Source organism: Carassius auratus, unplaced genomic scaffold, assembly GCF_003368295.1.
Source record: "Carassius auratus strain Wakin unplaced genomic scaffold, ASM336829v1 scaf_tig00214575, whole genome shotgun sequence".
NCBI classification, from domain to species: Eukaryota; Metazoa; Chordata; class Actinopteri; order Cypriniformes; family Cyprinidae; genus Carassius; species Carassius auratus.
In genome coordinates this window covers 1,650,739-1,666,415 of record NW_020527719.1, presented here as the reverse complement: position 1 = coordinate 1,666,415, position 15,677 = coordinate 1,650,739, and the positions used below count along the sequence as shown (strand labels likewise).

Sequence of the window (15,677 nt, the reverse complement as noted above, 5' to 3'; positions counted from 1 at the left end):
CGCCATGTTGTTTAATTAGCAAATGCATTTGCGCCCATTTGTGCACCCATGGGTGTTATGGTCTAAAAAAGAGGTGTGTTCAGGCACATTGCTGTTTTAGGGAGCTGAAAATAGACTGTGCCATAGACCAACTAAAACCTGTTCTAAAGTCTAAAGTCAATGGCACAATATTTTGTTATTTAAAGAGCCCGGGTGCGTGTTGACTTTGCTTATTACTCACAGGGATCACACAAACATGCCAAATATTAAAAACAAAAGGATTACATTGTAAAAGAATATTATTGTGTAGGCTACATAAATATAAAAATGTAATGATGGATAGTCATTGCGTGTATTAGAATTATACCTATTTGCAATTCAGCCTATTACTACTTATAATGATGAATGAAATTGCCGAATTAATTGAACAATCTTGCCAAAACACACACATATATATTAACTGACTCATCGCGTGGAGCTTTGGTGGATTCCTGCTTGTCCCGTTGATGATCTGCTTGTTGGTTTCTTCGCCTGAGAAGCGGTCAGCTTTTCCACCATGTAAATAGCGATCCGCCATGCACGAGTGCATTTTGCTCTTAAAGGGAATGGGAGATGACTCTCTGATTGGTCTATTGAACGTTACGGCCATTACTCATTAAGAAAACCGGGACAACCCATTCCAAAAATGCGCCTGGACCGTTTTTTTGTTTTTTTTTTCGTCGTTAGAATAGCAAAAGTGGATTGGGACATGCCCTGAGTGCACCTGCGCCGTGCGCTTTACACTTTTTGTTTAGATCATTAAAATAGGGCCCTTAAAGTATTAAAACATAAAAATATATTTTTAAACAAAAATAATCTCCATGAGCAAAACTTTATTTATTTACTTATGACTGAAATTGCTTATTATATTTCCCAAAATAAGACTCATTTATAATCCAACAATGATACATCAATTTTTTTAGTTTTTTAAAGTTATCCGCAAGTTATACTTGGTTACCAAGGAGACAGCAGTGTCAGTAAAGAACATGTTGAGATGAAATATGATAAATGTGAGGTGTGAAGACAACAAAGGAAAAGCAAAGTAAATATCTCTTGTGAACAGATTTTTTTTACTATGTGTCATTTGTAGTGAGGCTGTAATTTTGACAAATCATGTTAAAGTGTGAAAAAAAGCTTTTTAGGAAACATGGAACACTAGCTATGAACAAAGGATTGGCAATTTAATAATTAAAAATAAATAAATAAATAATTATCTCCACCACAAAATGAACGGTGACTTGGTGGGAGCACAAAAAAGACCACATTTTTCCATGACATATTTATCCACTGTTACTAGGCACAATAAACAAACTATTGCGAATGTGAAAAGTATGTTTGTTTTTTTTTTGAGAGAGAGTCTGGGTCAAAAGTTGCCCATATTTGAAACACCCTTATTTGTAGTGAACAGTTGTGTCTAACAGATGGACTCTCTCAGAGCAAAGGTCTCATGCTCGTTCACACCGACTAAAGAGCTCTGTATTCTTCACAGTATTCTTCACACTTCAAACCTCACAGCTGCCTTGATTACAGCTTTCAGTAGCACCTCTTGTTGATGTCGGGGACGTGTTTGATGACCTCTTCATCAGTTGGGTGTTATTTGTGATTTAAGCTCCGTGATTTTGACCCTTGACCTCTGCTGCACTCACTGTAAACTCACAAAAATGTTACAAAACTGTCCTCACTTGATTTCCAAACAGACACATATTATAAACCTTTATAATCTTTAAATGTATAGCAGTACTCATAGGCAATGCATAAACTCAGGTGACCCATTAGTTTGGTCTGGAAAAAAAAAAAATTTAATAATGTAGATCTTGTAATCTGTTAGTTGAAATGAGTTACAAAGAAATGAAACATTACAGTATAACTGCAAACACAGCTCACAATCATAATGATGATAATGCATGTAGGCCTTTATTTGTTTGTGCATGTGTTTTAAAATTTAGCAAATGAGTGTTAACATTAAATAACAACCTCTATTAAAATACTGCTAATCATCCACATAAGTGATACTTCCTATATGCAAATGACTATCAGCATAATTTTCTTGACATTTCACTGACTTGTAACTGTTTGATGATGGAAAGCAAAGTACCATGGATCTACACTAATGAATCACTTTTTAAATGGTTATTTTAATTTTTGTTTTTATATATTTCTCCCCCTCTCTTTCTCTGACTCACTGTTGCCATGGACACGTTCTATTGTAGAAGTGATGCTAAAGGATTCATTAGGTCTGTAGAGAGTTTGGTAATCTTCCATTGAACAATTGAGACTCAATCAGTGTAGCCTGATATAGCTTACTGTCTCTAACGTGAATGTCTCTTTTTGTTGACACGGATGCATTCTCTCTGATACTGATAAGGGACAGTTCACTCAAAAAATGAAAATTGTTGTGCTTTAAAAATTGCTCATGTCGTTCCATACCTGTGGGGCTGTCTTTTGTGAAACACAAATAAGGATATTTTGAGGGTCCGACGTAGTATTGGAGACCAAAGTGTTCTTCAAAACTCTTTATTCATCAGTGTGTAAACATGAATCTGACCAAATCATGTAGTAACATTTGAGATTGTATTTTTTTATGCTTTAATTTTTCTGCTTATTTATTTGTTTATTTGCTAATATCTACTAGACAAAATAGTAATTAATAAAGTATCACCTTGTTCTCATAATAAAGTAATTCTTCACTCAAAAATTAAATGCTCTCATTTTTTACTCATGTGCTTCCCTTGTTGCACCCAGTGACGTCAAGATTTCTTGACCCAGCATCAGAAGGTGTCATATTTGATTTGAGAGCTTGTAGAGGTTATGATTTAAGTTTTTAAGTCTGTTCTTCACACAAAGATATATCTGGAAAACTTTGAATATATAGCACAGGAGATTATGGACCATGTTTATGTTAATTTTAAGATGCTTTTTTCAGTTTAGAACTTGACAGCACGGCAATGCTGGTATTCATTAAATGTTAACCTTTTGTGTTCCACAGAAGAAGAAAAAGTCACATGGGTTTGGAATAACATGCTTTAATGATGACAGAATGTTTGTTGGGGGGCGAGGTACACAATTAAAGCAATACTCAACCCAAAATGAAAATTTGCTGAAAATAAAAGATTTAGATTAGTTTGTTTCCTCATCGGAACAGATTTGAAGAAATGTAACATTACGTCACTTGCTCACCAATGGATCTTCTGTAGTGAATGGGTGGCATTAGAATGAAAGTCCAAACAGCTGATTAAAACGTTTGTAAACACACAAAGGGTATTAACTTAAACCATTGCTTCTGGCCATTGAATATGAGTCTATAATTTGTAATATGCTTCCTCCAGTGAAAAGGTACATAAACTATTGTCCTCTCACATCAAAATCCACCCACATCTTTGTTTGGAACAGTTTTGGGCTGTTTTCATTTGCAAAGTGCTTCATCTTTGCATATTTCTCTCCTGATAAGATGACTTTTTCACTATAGAAAAAAGCTGTATAATGGATAAAGGACTTTTTTTATTTTAGCCGGAAGCAATGGTTTGATTTTAAAAACATCTTAATGATGGGTTTATTATAAACGCGCAGCTTTTTGCTTCACAAGATGTTAATTGATAGATTGAAGTCATGCAGAGTATTGTGCTGTTTTAATCAGCTGTTTGTCAGTGAATCACTACAGAGGATCCATTACTGAGCAAGTGATGTAATGCTACAATTCTCCAGATCTATGCCAATGAAGAATCAAACTCATGTACATCTTTTTTTTTTTTTTAGGAACAATTTCAGCAAAACTTCATTTTTGGGTGAACATGCCAGGACTGAAGTAGACAAATGTGTTAAATTCCTTATTTATGATCCCTACACACATTCCCACTTGTAACATTTTCAAATGCAGTTCCAGTGTGGCATAGTGGCAGAGAAATAAAAATGTGTTGCTTGAGGACAGCCCCTTGCAACCTATGCTAACAATATTTTTGTGACTTATGTTGCAGTGTGGCATTGCTATACTTTATAGAGTATGTTATGTTTTGAAAGCATGGACGAGGCAGAGCTTTGAATTTGTTTGCTGCTTCTTTTTCTTTCTTTCTTTCTTTTTAGTTGTACTGGAGAAAGCAGAAGGGAGTTGGGAAATGCTCTGGGCCACCTGGGTCAAGAACAGAGCCATAAACATGTGTATGACCAAATGGCTCTTGCAGCCGCAGGCCTAAAGTCTTCCATAACTGCATTATACTCCGTGTAGCTTTTAAATACACAGCCTTTCACCTCAAAGCTTTGCTTCTCGCTGTTGTAACATCAAGGTTTCTGTATACTTATGGTCTTAAAAAAAGTAAAAGAGATCGTTTCTTCTTTTACTTCTCACATCAATGAAGTAATTCCCAATTAGCAATGGAAGCATGGTTATGTCTCATTGCTTTTAAACTGTTTCAACTCCATCTATGAAACATGAATTGTGAACAAGACTGCAGTCCCCAAAAAGATGCTTTGTGCATGGATTGAGAAAAGTAAAAATAGAAGGAAGTTTCGAAAAGCAGCTCATATAGGGGAAACATGCAAGGGTTTTCAAATCAGGACACTGTTATTTGTTTCTGAATAAACAGTTTTAATGAATTAATTGATTATGATAAGAAGAAAGAGAAATTAGCCATATTGTTGTGCTGAAAAGAGTGTAATTAATCCAAAATGAGTGATACACAGCTTAGCATACAATTGCGAGATAATTCATCTTTTGATATTCTGTTAGATATAACAGCACGTAATTCCTTTACTAATTCTGGGTCTTAACTAACTAATTATTCTAAAAGCCTGGATCTGTTGCAGGCACTGTGGATCAATCTAGCATGTCCATGACACCCCCTTCCCTCGCCACCCCTTTCCTTCCTCTGTGGCTTTCCAATGGCTTACACATTTTCCTTTCTTTTTTTTTATCCTCTCTTTCTTTTTTGTTTGTTTTCGGGAGGGGAGGGGTGGAGGTTAATTCAACGTCTTGATAAAAAGCCAATGTAAGTTGATTTTGCATGTGTTTCTATGTGTCATAGCTGTGCTTCTAAGCTCAATTAATGCTCCCAGCTCACCACTGATAAACCGTTCTGTGCACTGTTCTTTGCTTTCCTAGAAAGGCTAAGACAAAAGACAAGAGTGACAAGTTAAATAAAGCTGTCCATGTGTGATATACTTTTATTTTGTTTTAAAGCCATGTACTGCGAGCCACCTCTACGTTCCAGAATTGTGATAAGCTCTTTTTTTCCCTTTTCTCTCTCTCTTTCTGAAGATTTTGTATCAAAGCCTAGTTTTCATGAACCTCTATTCTGTCCCTAGAATATGGAATGATCGGAGAACATACTGTAAAAAGTCAGCGGCCAAGATCAGTACATGACACAAAGGGCCTACAGGAGCGAGATGAATCTGCTAAATTTATGGCACAAACTGGTAATACAATAGTTATGCTTCTTTCCTTTCCTATGTAAACTAAACTTAATTTTCATCTTAAGTCACTTGCATGCTATCTTCTGTACTGCACCTTTAAGTGACGATGTTTATTTATCATATTTCTTTTTTGTCCCTCTTCCACTTGGTTAACGAAAAACGAAAGAATTGGCCATTTCAGCAAACTGACACCATACTCAATTGGGCTTCTGGTTTCTATTTGTTTTTGACAGTTTTTATGACTTTTAAGCACTAAAAGAAATAAATATAACCCAGACTGGTTAAACCTGATATTAATTGCATGGCTATTAAATGGTTAACATTTAACAGTAAATATCTGTGGTTATCCAGCTGTTTAGAGATAAAATAACCCTGATATATTACCTTTTAAAGTGCCAAAAAAACAAGGCCTGTAGAAACCTGAAGATGTTTCTCTTTCTTTTCTTCGCTTAATTTCTCTGTTTTTCTTTTTCTTTCTCTTTCATTTGTTTCCTGCATGAACTTTATATGATCTGTAGCTATTATGGGGAGGGACGTTTAAGTTTTGCACCTTTTTTTGTATATTTGTGACATTTGTGTAGCACTTAACATCGTTTAAGTTGCAAATCATTGTGCATACTAAACCTTAACAACTTTGTTTCCATTCCAACCGGTCTTTTATGTGTTTATTTATTTCCATTTCTAAATGAAAATCTGAACAGAATGTCATTCATCCTGCATTTAGTTTCTCATTTTCAGATTGTCTGACTTGTTGTACCACTTCATCCAGTGTTGATCCACCTTTCAATCTAATCTAATCGCTGAGAATGGCAGAGGAAATTGTCCATATGTACCCAAGGTCATTGCCAGTAGAATCTCTGGAAGTTAGTACAAACAAACCAATCTTGAGTCTACAAGCTACCAGAAAGTTGCATATATTTTGAGCATATAAGCTTATTTTTTTAAAATTCTCATTAGACCTTAACTGAACTGTTTTAATGGGACTTGACTTAAAAATAATAAAAATAAATAAATAAAACCTAATGATTCTAATCATTTATTGATTAATATTAAAACCATAAAAGTTTAATTTCAACTTTTTCCTTTGCATACTATCCCTTTATTCAGCATAACATGGCAATTGGATTGTTACATTATGGATATTGATAACGTGCTTTTAGGGAGACAGTTTTCTTGCTTATTAAATGTTTGGCAAATTCTCTGAAAATCAAATGTCTTATAAGTGCTTGGTCTGGCCATGCAATTGCTCATTGGGAATTACAGGCGATCCAGAGTGCAGTGTTTAGTGAACAGATATAAAGCACAAAGCTAAGATCTATGTGTTTTTCAGAAAGCAGCCTATGCTTTTAAATTAACAATTAGAACAACTTTATATAGCAATCATATATTCTAATACCAGCAAAGGATGCCAGTGATTGAATTGCCATTACAGTTGGTAAATCATAATGTTTCCAGCTCAGAACCATAATCAGATGGAACTTCTTACAGCTTTGGTTGTTTGGATTCACCATAGAAAGCTCTTCCATCAAGTGATTCTCAAATGTGACCAGCGCTACAGAAAATTGCTGTGATCTGCTGAATATGTCCCCTTTTTTTCTTGACATTCTCCAATTCTAATTGATTTTGCTTCAAATAGACAAAAAGCTTTAGCATAAATCCAGGAGATCAGAGGTCTAAAAGAGTGAAGTGCAGACTAGACTGAGGGCCAGAGGTCTTTTCTTCTGTGCAGCTGTAGTTAGTAGAAAACTAACTCTCTCATCAAAGATCATTCTCTAACTTTTAGAAGCCATGTTGCATGCATTCTGCATAGTTTATCATATTTTATATATCTCATCTATTAGTTTTGTTTGCCTTTTTTTCAGTTTATTCCATCTAAATGGTTGCATGCATGATTTTTAAATATAAATATGAAGTTAAACCTTAGTATTTTAAGGATGCTAATATAATAAAAGCTCCCATTATAATATCTAATTTGTGGCCACACAGTAAAATGGATATGATCCTGCTTTGAATATGGATAAATGTATTAATCATTCATAAATCAGGATTTTGTAGATTTGTAGATTTTATTATATTTAATTACAATATCTTACAGTATATGGGCCATACCAGGACAAGTTTGCTCATTTGTGCTCCTGGAAATCTTCCTTTCTGCAGAGTTTAGCTGTCTGAATCAAAGCTAGATGTTTTGCCTCCAAGTCAGACAGTGATTTAACTGACAGCATGTCCGTATGAAGGTACTGTACTTCATAAGGAAACCAAGATGTCATGTCTAATGATCTAGAGCAAATTCAAGCGAGCTTAGAGATAATTGAATTAATATTTAATGCATATTTCTCAGCTGAAATGGAATCACAAGTTTTTAAGTTTTAAACTGTATCACCATAAGTTAAAAAATATATTTATAAACTAAACTTTCAATCGCTCTGTCAGATGACATTTTTATTCCTTTAAACAAATGCACACAGAAGATCATGAGAAATAATTAGGGACAGCTCGCCCAAAAATGAAAATTCCGTCTGCAGGTATTACCCTCATGTCATCTCAAACCTGAATTGACTTTCTTCTGTAAAACCTAAAAGAAGATATTTTGAAAAATGCATGTTATTATTATTATTTTTTTGTCCATACAGTGAAAGTCAGTAATATCAAGTGTTGTTCTGAAATGCATTTTATGGAAAAAATTGGCAGAAACATTATTTAAAATGTTAGAAAGTCATGCAGTTTTGAAATGACCTGACGGTGACATTTTTGAGTGAACTTAGACATTATGTTAGCATTTGTCCAGCCTAGCCGTAACTCTAAACAAACTCATCTAAACCAAGTTTATAAAGGATCTAAATTGCTACTTGTTTTTGAGCTAATTTACTATTAGCAGGACCGGTGTTTTATTAGCATGACCGGGACAACTGAGCCCTAAAAGTTATTCAAGCACGATCATATCCAATATACTGTATAAGATGCTCCTTTTGAGCTTGTTCCAATTGCTCTTGGAGCCTTTAAGATTTACTGTGGCTTTTTAGTGTGTAACTCAGTAAGGCCCCTCCTGCTCCTACTGGCTCCACCCCCTCTGGGTGTCACATGACCATGTTACTGCTTTTAACTGGTGTCACCCTTCTCCTACAGGTGACCCTGGTGCTGAGGAGTGGTCCCAGTGGAGCTCTTGCTCAGTTACATGCGGTCAAGGGTCGCAGGTGCGAACAAGAACATGTGTCTCACCTTACGGATCACACTGCAGCGGCCCTTTAAGAGAATCCAGGGTGTGCAATAACACTGCCCTCTGCCCAGGTAGTGTTAGTCACAGACACTGGACTGTCCTTCAGAATCTGCATCTTGCATCTTTCATCATTCAGGGCAAGGAAATTGCTGTCATTATTTGTTTATTTGCTTCATATTACATTTTTTTCACCTTAAATGTATTATTATTATTTTCACAATTATTAGTGATCTTTGTGTCTGCTCTGATTTTTCCAATTGTGTATTTGGTCATTCATCCTGTCATGTGTTGGTTTTATGTTGCTCCTTCACTATTTTCATGTTCCTCTTCTCAATGTACGATTTAGCCGAGCGTTTTATATAATTCCAACACCAGCCTTAATCAAACACAAAGTGAAACTTGACAGAAGAGTGTTTGTTGGTGCATGGAGAAAAAACATTTAGAAGAAAGGGAAAAAGACTAATCTGTCCCCCTGTGGGCAGAAAAGCGACCTGAATTATCCTCTTGCTTTAAAATCTTTCATTACTGGAGGTATCGACCTTTAATTCATCATTTCCAAAAGTGCCATCTTAATGGAGATGGGCTCAATGATACATCAGCACCACTGAACTTGCTGTCACCGGCTAACCGAATTTCTATTTCAAGTAAAAGGGCGTGAAGAGAGGCTTGTTGTTTTTTTCCCTTCATCACAAGCTCTGAAAATGCAGTTCAGCTCTTTTAGGACTTTTGTAACGGTAAATTAATGCTGTTTACATGTTACCTCAGCAGCATTGAACTTATGTCACAAGCTAACTGGATTTTTATTTTAAGTAAAAGGGCATGAAAAGAGACTTGTTTTGTTTACACCATTAGCTCTAAAATGGCAATTCAGCTCTTTTAAGACTTTTTATACGGCCAAATCAATGTGGTTTACACAGCATTATAGATATACAGCCTTTCCCTATGCTATGAAAAATACTGTATACAGGCATATCTCACTGACACATATGCTATCATAAGTTCACACAGGGAAATCATTATTGTTAGCTTTAATAATTTGGTTTATAAACCGTAATCTGTTATAAAAGTAACTAAGAAAATGTAACTTTTTGCTTACAGTCAAGGGAAGGATTTATGTATGTTGCTAATTAACTTTCCTGAACATAAATTTAAGCATCGTTAATGTAGCTGCTTTGCATCTAAAATTACAAATGGTGTTCTGATTTTCTATTGAGTGCAGAAATTTTTGAACAAAAAGGCTTGTCAGATCAGTTTGGTGCTGGAAAAGGCTTGAAGGCACATATAAATGACATAAGGCTAGACCACAGCTTAAGGGACTGGAAATAAGACCACCATGTCTCTTGAATGCTCAAATAAAACCATTTATTCCCCCTCTGGACTGGCTTGGATAGCAGCCTAATTGAGCACAACATTGCTTTTCTTTTGAGGGCAACCCTTATTTACATCATCTTACTGTGTTATGCAGCAAAATAAAAGCATTAGGAGAATAAGTTATGTACTAGTACACAAGACTTTCACACTACGGCTTGTATTTTATTGTTTGGGAAAGTTTATGTATTCGACTGCATATATAGAGGAGTTAAACATAAAGATGTAACTCGTCCCAGCTAATCCACATTCCCTTATGGACATCTTTTGAGACAAATCAAACAGTGTGCTGGTTTTATGAGGGGTTGGAAACGGGGCAATTTATTTGAAATGCCTCAAATGGTTTTTGATTCTTTTTTTTCTTTTTTACATTGAATATCAAGTGGCAATCCAACACAATACATAAAAAAAAAAAAAGATTTTGCTATTGCAACTGCACTGTTATGTAATTAGTATTTAAAAGCTATTCTTGCTTCACAACCCACTTGTGTAAAACTACTCATCTAGTCCATCTGTATACCTTAAATAAAGTAAGAAGAATGCATATGTTTGGTGACATTGACTCTTATCCCCTTACAGATGAGAGTCCAACCGCAAGTAAAAAAGCTTCCTGTTAATGCAAAGTCATTGAGCTGTTTTTTTTTTTTTTTTTTTGCAAAAGCCGGCTTTCCATGAGTGCTTCAACGAGAGTTTGTTTTTAATTAATGCTCTTTGAGTGGGATTGGAGTTTTCATTATACAGTAAGAGCATTAGAGAGGGGGATTTGACGTTTGGAGGGGAAACGGTGCCCAGCAGTCTTGACACTGATGACTGGATTAAGCCCCAGTAAGTGCGCGCAGAACGTACACCTGGGACTTTGATAAGTACGCTAAGAGAGCCGAGACGAATTCAGCGCGGCAGCCCTCCCGGCGCGTCTTTCATCATGCTAAGACAAAAGAATGTCATCAGCCGTGGTGCTCGGGATGGGGGTGGAGAGGTATGGGATTGGGAAAGGTAAATTGTACAGAAAGGGGGAAATGATGCAGTTGTTTGGATTCATTGCGGCTGTGTAACAGCTGTTGATGAACAGGCTCGCTGACTCGGTGCTGGAGGTGTTTCACTGCTGCATCTGAATGAGGCTGCATGTGGGTGTGTGTGTGTGTGTGTGCTGAGAGCAGTGTGTATGTGTCTTAACTCTTGTCCTCTGTTGGCAGTGCACGGTGTGTGGGAAGAGTGGTCTCCATGGAGCCTCTGCTCTTTCACCTGTGGGAGGGGTCATCGCACCCGCACTCGGATGTGCACTCCACCCCAGCATGGAGGAAGAGCGTGTGAGGGACCCGAGACCCAGAGCAAACTCTGCAACATTGCCCTCTGCCCAGGTCTGTGTGCTTCAGATGCACTGCTTTCTCCCATCCTCACGTCTCATCTCAACTGGACCTGTTTTATCTTGTCTCGCCTTATCTGTTCTCTTGTTTCTTTTCTCCTCTTTTCTCTAACTTTCTGTTCCATTCTGTATTGTTGCCTTCTATTCTATTGTATCATCTGTGGTGTCTTCTCATCTCACTTTGTCTGTGCTCTTCTTTTCTCATCTTGCATCTTCTCATCTCTTCTTGTCTTACATCATCTGTGTTCTTCTCCTGTTATCTCCTGTTCTGTTTTCTTGTCCTCTATTCTCTGTCATGTCTCAATTGAGCTCTTCTCATCTCTTCTCTTCTCATTTTGTCTCATCTTCTCTGTGCTTGTCGTTTCTTTTTTCATCTCATATCTTCTCATCTCTTCTTCAGTTCTCTTCTCCTGTTATCTCCATTTCTCCTTTTGTCTCACCTCTTCTGTTCTTGTCTCAGCTCACATCTTCTCTCGTGTCGTCTCGCCTCATCTTTTGTTTTCTTATACTTATTCATATCTCCTATCATCTCATCTTTTTTCTTGTCTCAGTTTTTTTCTAGCATTGTATTTCTCATCTTGTCTTTCCTTTGGCTTCTCTTCTTTTCTCGTCTCATCTTAATCTCTCTTCTCTTCTACTGTAAGTCATTCTCTCTCTTTTCTGAATCCGATGCCTCTGTGTGTCCCCTGAGCCTCTTGCTTTTCTAGCCGTTCTCTAACCGTAATCAGTTTTGTTGTAAATTGAAGACCACTCCACTAATTTGGATGCAGTTGTGAGCCACCGTCCTCTGAGAATGATTTGGTGGAATTAGGCCTGACATGGAAGCCCCTCAATGTTTGATCCCATCTATAAAGAAGCAAAGCTCATCTCACATGGAGGTGACTCTGGGGAGTAAGCAGCAGCTGCCAGCGGTGGTACATTACAGGATCAATTACGGAATAGTTTATTACGTGGGACAGAGAGGGAATGGATGCGCTCACAAGTCTTCTTGGCATGTTGAGAGCAACCACGTGCGGCGCACAGTAAACCCTGCAAGGCTGAGAGAAACACCGTTTTAGACTCAACCTACTATAGATCTGAAGTGAAAATCACATAAGCACAATTGCCTGTGAATGATAGCCACTTAAAGTTTCTATACACTGTAGATGGGTAAGTACTGTAACACATTGTCTAATCTTGGTTAGCTTTGTTGGTCTCATGCTTTAAAAGTCTCATCCCATTCAGCAAAACAACAACAACAACAACAAAAAAACAATTAGCCCATCTTTATGCCTCTGTGTTGTGTTTTGTATCATCATCTCAGGCAGAGCTTGTACTGTTGCCAAATTCTGGCTTGCATATTTTGGTCTTTTAAAGTTGACCTCAGAGCTCTAACGTGTGATGAAAACCCTCCACCGTTTTCAACTAATTTCTTCTGGATTGAGAGTGGAATACATCACAAGACCAGAATATTCACTATAGGAGTAGCTTATACTGGGTCATGCTGCTAGTTAGTGATCTATCTAAGGCATTCGGGCAGTATTATTACCTCTTTCCCTGGGGCTAATGGGGTTATTCAGGCTGACAGTAGCCCTCCTTTCAAATGTTTGCAATATTTTTTTCTTTCTCTCTCTCTCTCTCTTTCTGTTTCATATATCATATCTTTCCTGATCCTGATTACATTCTAATTGAAGCACTCGTGTACAAATAATTGGGATTTTTTTCAATACTACAAACGTTCCATATATTAGAAAGCTAACCTTGAAAGGTTAAATGTGTCATTTCTATTTAAAACAGAATTCCAGATATATCTTGATTATAGCATTTCTACAGAACAAATATGATTGTTTTTTGCCAGGGCAGAAGTTCCCACCATTATTTAAGATTGTTGTAGGTGGTTTTCAGAGCTTTGCTATGTAATTTCTTAGGTGTTCAATTTAATTTTTAGCATGTTGCTATGAGGTTGTTGAGGTGTTCTGAATGGGTGCTAAGATGGGTTACCCTTTTGGTTTTTGCCCAAAGTCACATGCACCATTACACAGAAAAGTAATTGCACCCATGCAAATGAAATACTAAAGCACCACTAATGTTTTCAAACATTTACAATTATGCATACAGCATATGCATTTTTTACCCACAGCCACTTGCACCGAAAAAAAAAAAAAAAACTTTAGTAGTTAATGCATTCACACCCATGACCTGTTGCAAGCAACAAGCTTTATTATTTGAGTAGGCATTATGCTAAGTAGGACCAGACAAATGGTTGCAATTCCATTTGGTTCCTCTAGTGGCACAGAAAATACACACCTCACTTTATATTTATATATTTATATATGGCAGGCAATTGCATCTTAATCAGAAGATGCTAAACCTAAATGTTCCGAACCCAGCTCATGAAACTTGCAATATTTTCTCTTCTCAATTTGGCATGCTTTTGTTTGCGTTCTGCATGGGCAACCTCAGTGGACGGGCAGTGGCAGGAGTGGAGTTCGTGGAGCGATTGCTCGGTGACCTGTGCCAATGGAACACAACAGCGGAAGAGGCAGTGCTCAGCTGCTGCTCATGGGGGATCTGAGTGTAGAGGACATTGGGCGGAGAGCAGAGAATGCTCCAACCCTGACTGCACAGGTACGACTCCTTCTACATCTCATTAACTCAAAGGGAAATTTAGGTGTATATTTTTCATTCAGTACTTTTAAAGCAGTTCTCTCTCTGGGATATCCAAAAATGAAAAAAAGAGAAATATCTTTTAGCAATAGGACATTTTTAATGACCAAATGAAATTTTTGATGATCATGTTTGTTATAGAGCGCTGCAGTGAATACATATTTTTGTAGGCCACCCTGTATGTTAGCATTACCCTAGTTCTTTTGATAAAAAAAACAATAGGATTTTTGCAGTATGATTAACATTTTTATTTTTTAATAAATATCAGAGTTTTAATCCAAAAAATATCAGTTTGTTTTTTAAAAATAAAATAATTAAAAACATGATCATCAAAGAAGGTTATAGAAATGGTAGCTATGACCCAAAGAATAGGAATAGAATATGCTATTGCAAACAGTATGTGTCATCATTATTTTTATTTAATTTACCCAGAAGAGAAAGACTGTACATTTTAAAAATTTGTGTTTTTGCTAAAAATAAGTCTGTACTTACTGAAAAATGTAATATCTTATAAAATAACATCAGATATGGAAAAAAAGCCATATATCTTTGATTTCTTTGAACCCCAGGCTAACTACTGTATGACATCATATCAACAGTCAAGACATCTCTTCTATATACTTTATGTCGAGCATTAGCTTAAATCTGTTAAAAGACCATTTAGCGGTGGGTCTTGCTTGAGAGCGCATGCTCAGTATGCCTGGCAGGTAGTTCTTTAAAACATACTGGGACCCCTCAGCATGATGCTTGTAAGCTGTAATACTCTTGCTCTACATGGTTCATGATAACAGAGAGTCTCAGTGAGTTTGAAGCTGCTTACAGGGTAAGACGCGATATGTTGTAGCATCAAAGCAAAAATGGAGAAAAAAAAAATTGTATGGAATTTAAAGCTACATTAATGTTTTTTTTCCAGAGTTCACATCTAAAATGTCTATATGTTATTTCTATATACAGGTGCATCTCAATAAATTAGAATGTTGTGGAAAAGTTAATTTATTTCAGTAATTCAACCCAAATTGTGAAACTTGTGTATTAAACAAATTCAGTGCATGCAGACTGAAGTAGTTTAAGTCTTTGGTCCTTTTAATTGTGATGATTTTTGGCACACATTTAACAAAAACCCACCAAATCATGATCTCAACAAATTAGAATATGGTGACATGCCAATCAGCTAATCAACTCAAAACACCTTCAAAGTTCAATAGGCTACACAATCATGGGGAAGACTGCTGATCTGACAGTTGTCCAGAAGACAATCATTGACACCCTTCACAAGGAGAATAAGCCACAAACATTTATTACCAAATAAGCTGGCTGTTCACAGAGTGCTGTATCCAAGCATGTTAACACAAGATTGAGTGTAAGATAAAAGTGTTGAAGAAAAAGATGCACAACCAACTGAGAGAACTGCAGCCTTATGACGATTTTCAAGCAAAATGGATTCAAGAATTTGAGTGAACTTCACAAGGAATGCACTGAGGCTGGTGTCAAGGCATCAAAAGCCACCACACACAGACGTGTATCGAATTGCTATTCCACATACAACATCAGAGGTGTCTTACATGGGCTAAGGAGAAGAAGAACTGGACTGTTGCCCAGTGGTCCAAAGTCCTTTCAGATGAGAGCAAGTTTTGTATTTAATTTGGAAACCAAGGTCCTAGA

General features: G+C 36.7%; 1 protein-coding gene across 2 annotated transcripts in view; it reads left to right on the top strand.

Moving 5' to 3' along the window:
* Positions 1 to 5,288: 5,288 nt before the first annotated feature.
* LOC113092365 (adhesion G protein-coupled receptor B3-like) overlaps positions 5,289 to 15,677 on the top strand; it is a 78,905-nt gene continuing 68,516 nt past the window's right edge. The window contains exons 1-4 of one of the 2 annotated variants that reach the window (XM_026257949.1): positions 5,289 to 5,424; positions 8,548 to 8,709; positions 11,200 to 11,364; positions 13,812 to 13,976. In XM_026257949.1, coding sequence (XP_026113734.1) covers positions 5,322 to 5,424; positions 8,548 to 8,709; positions 11,200 to 11,364; positions 13,812 to 13,976 — 595 coding nt within the window. In that variant the 5' untranslated portion in view covers positions 5,289 to 5,321. The remainder of the gene's footprint in view (positions 5,425 to 8,547; positions 8,710 to 11,199; positions 11,365 to 13,811; positions 13,977 to 15,677) is intronic. The other variant, XM_026257948.1, reaches the window with a different exon arrangement.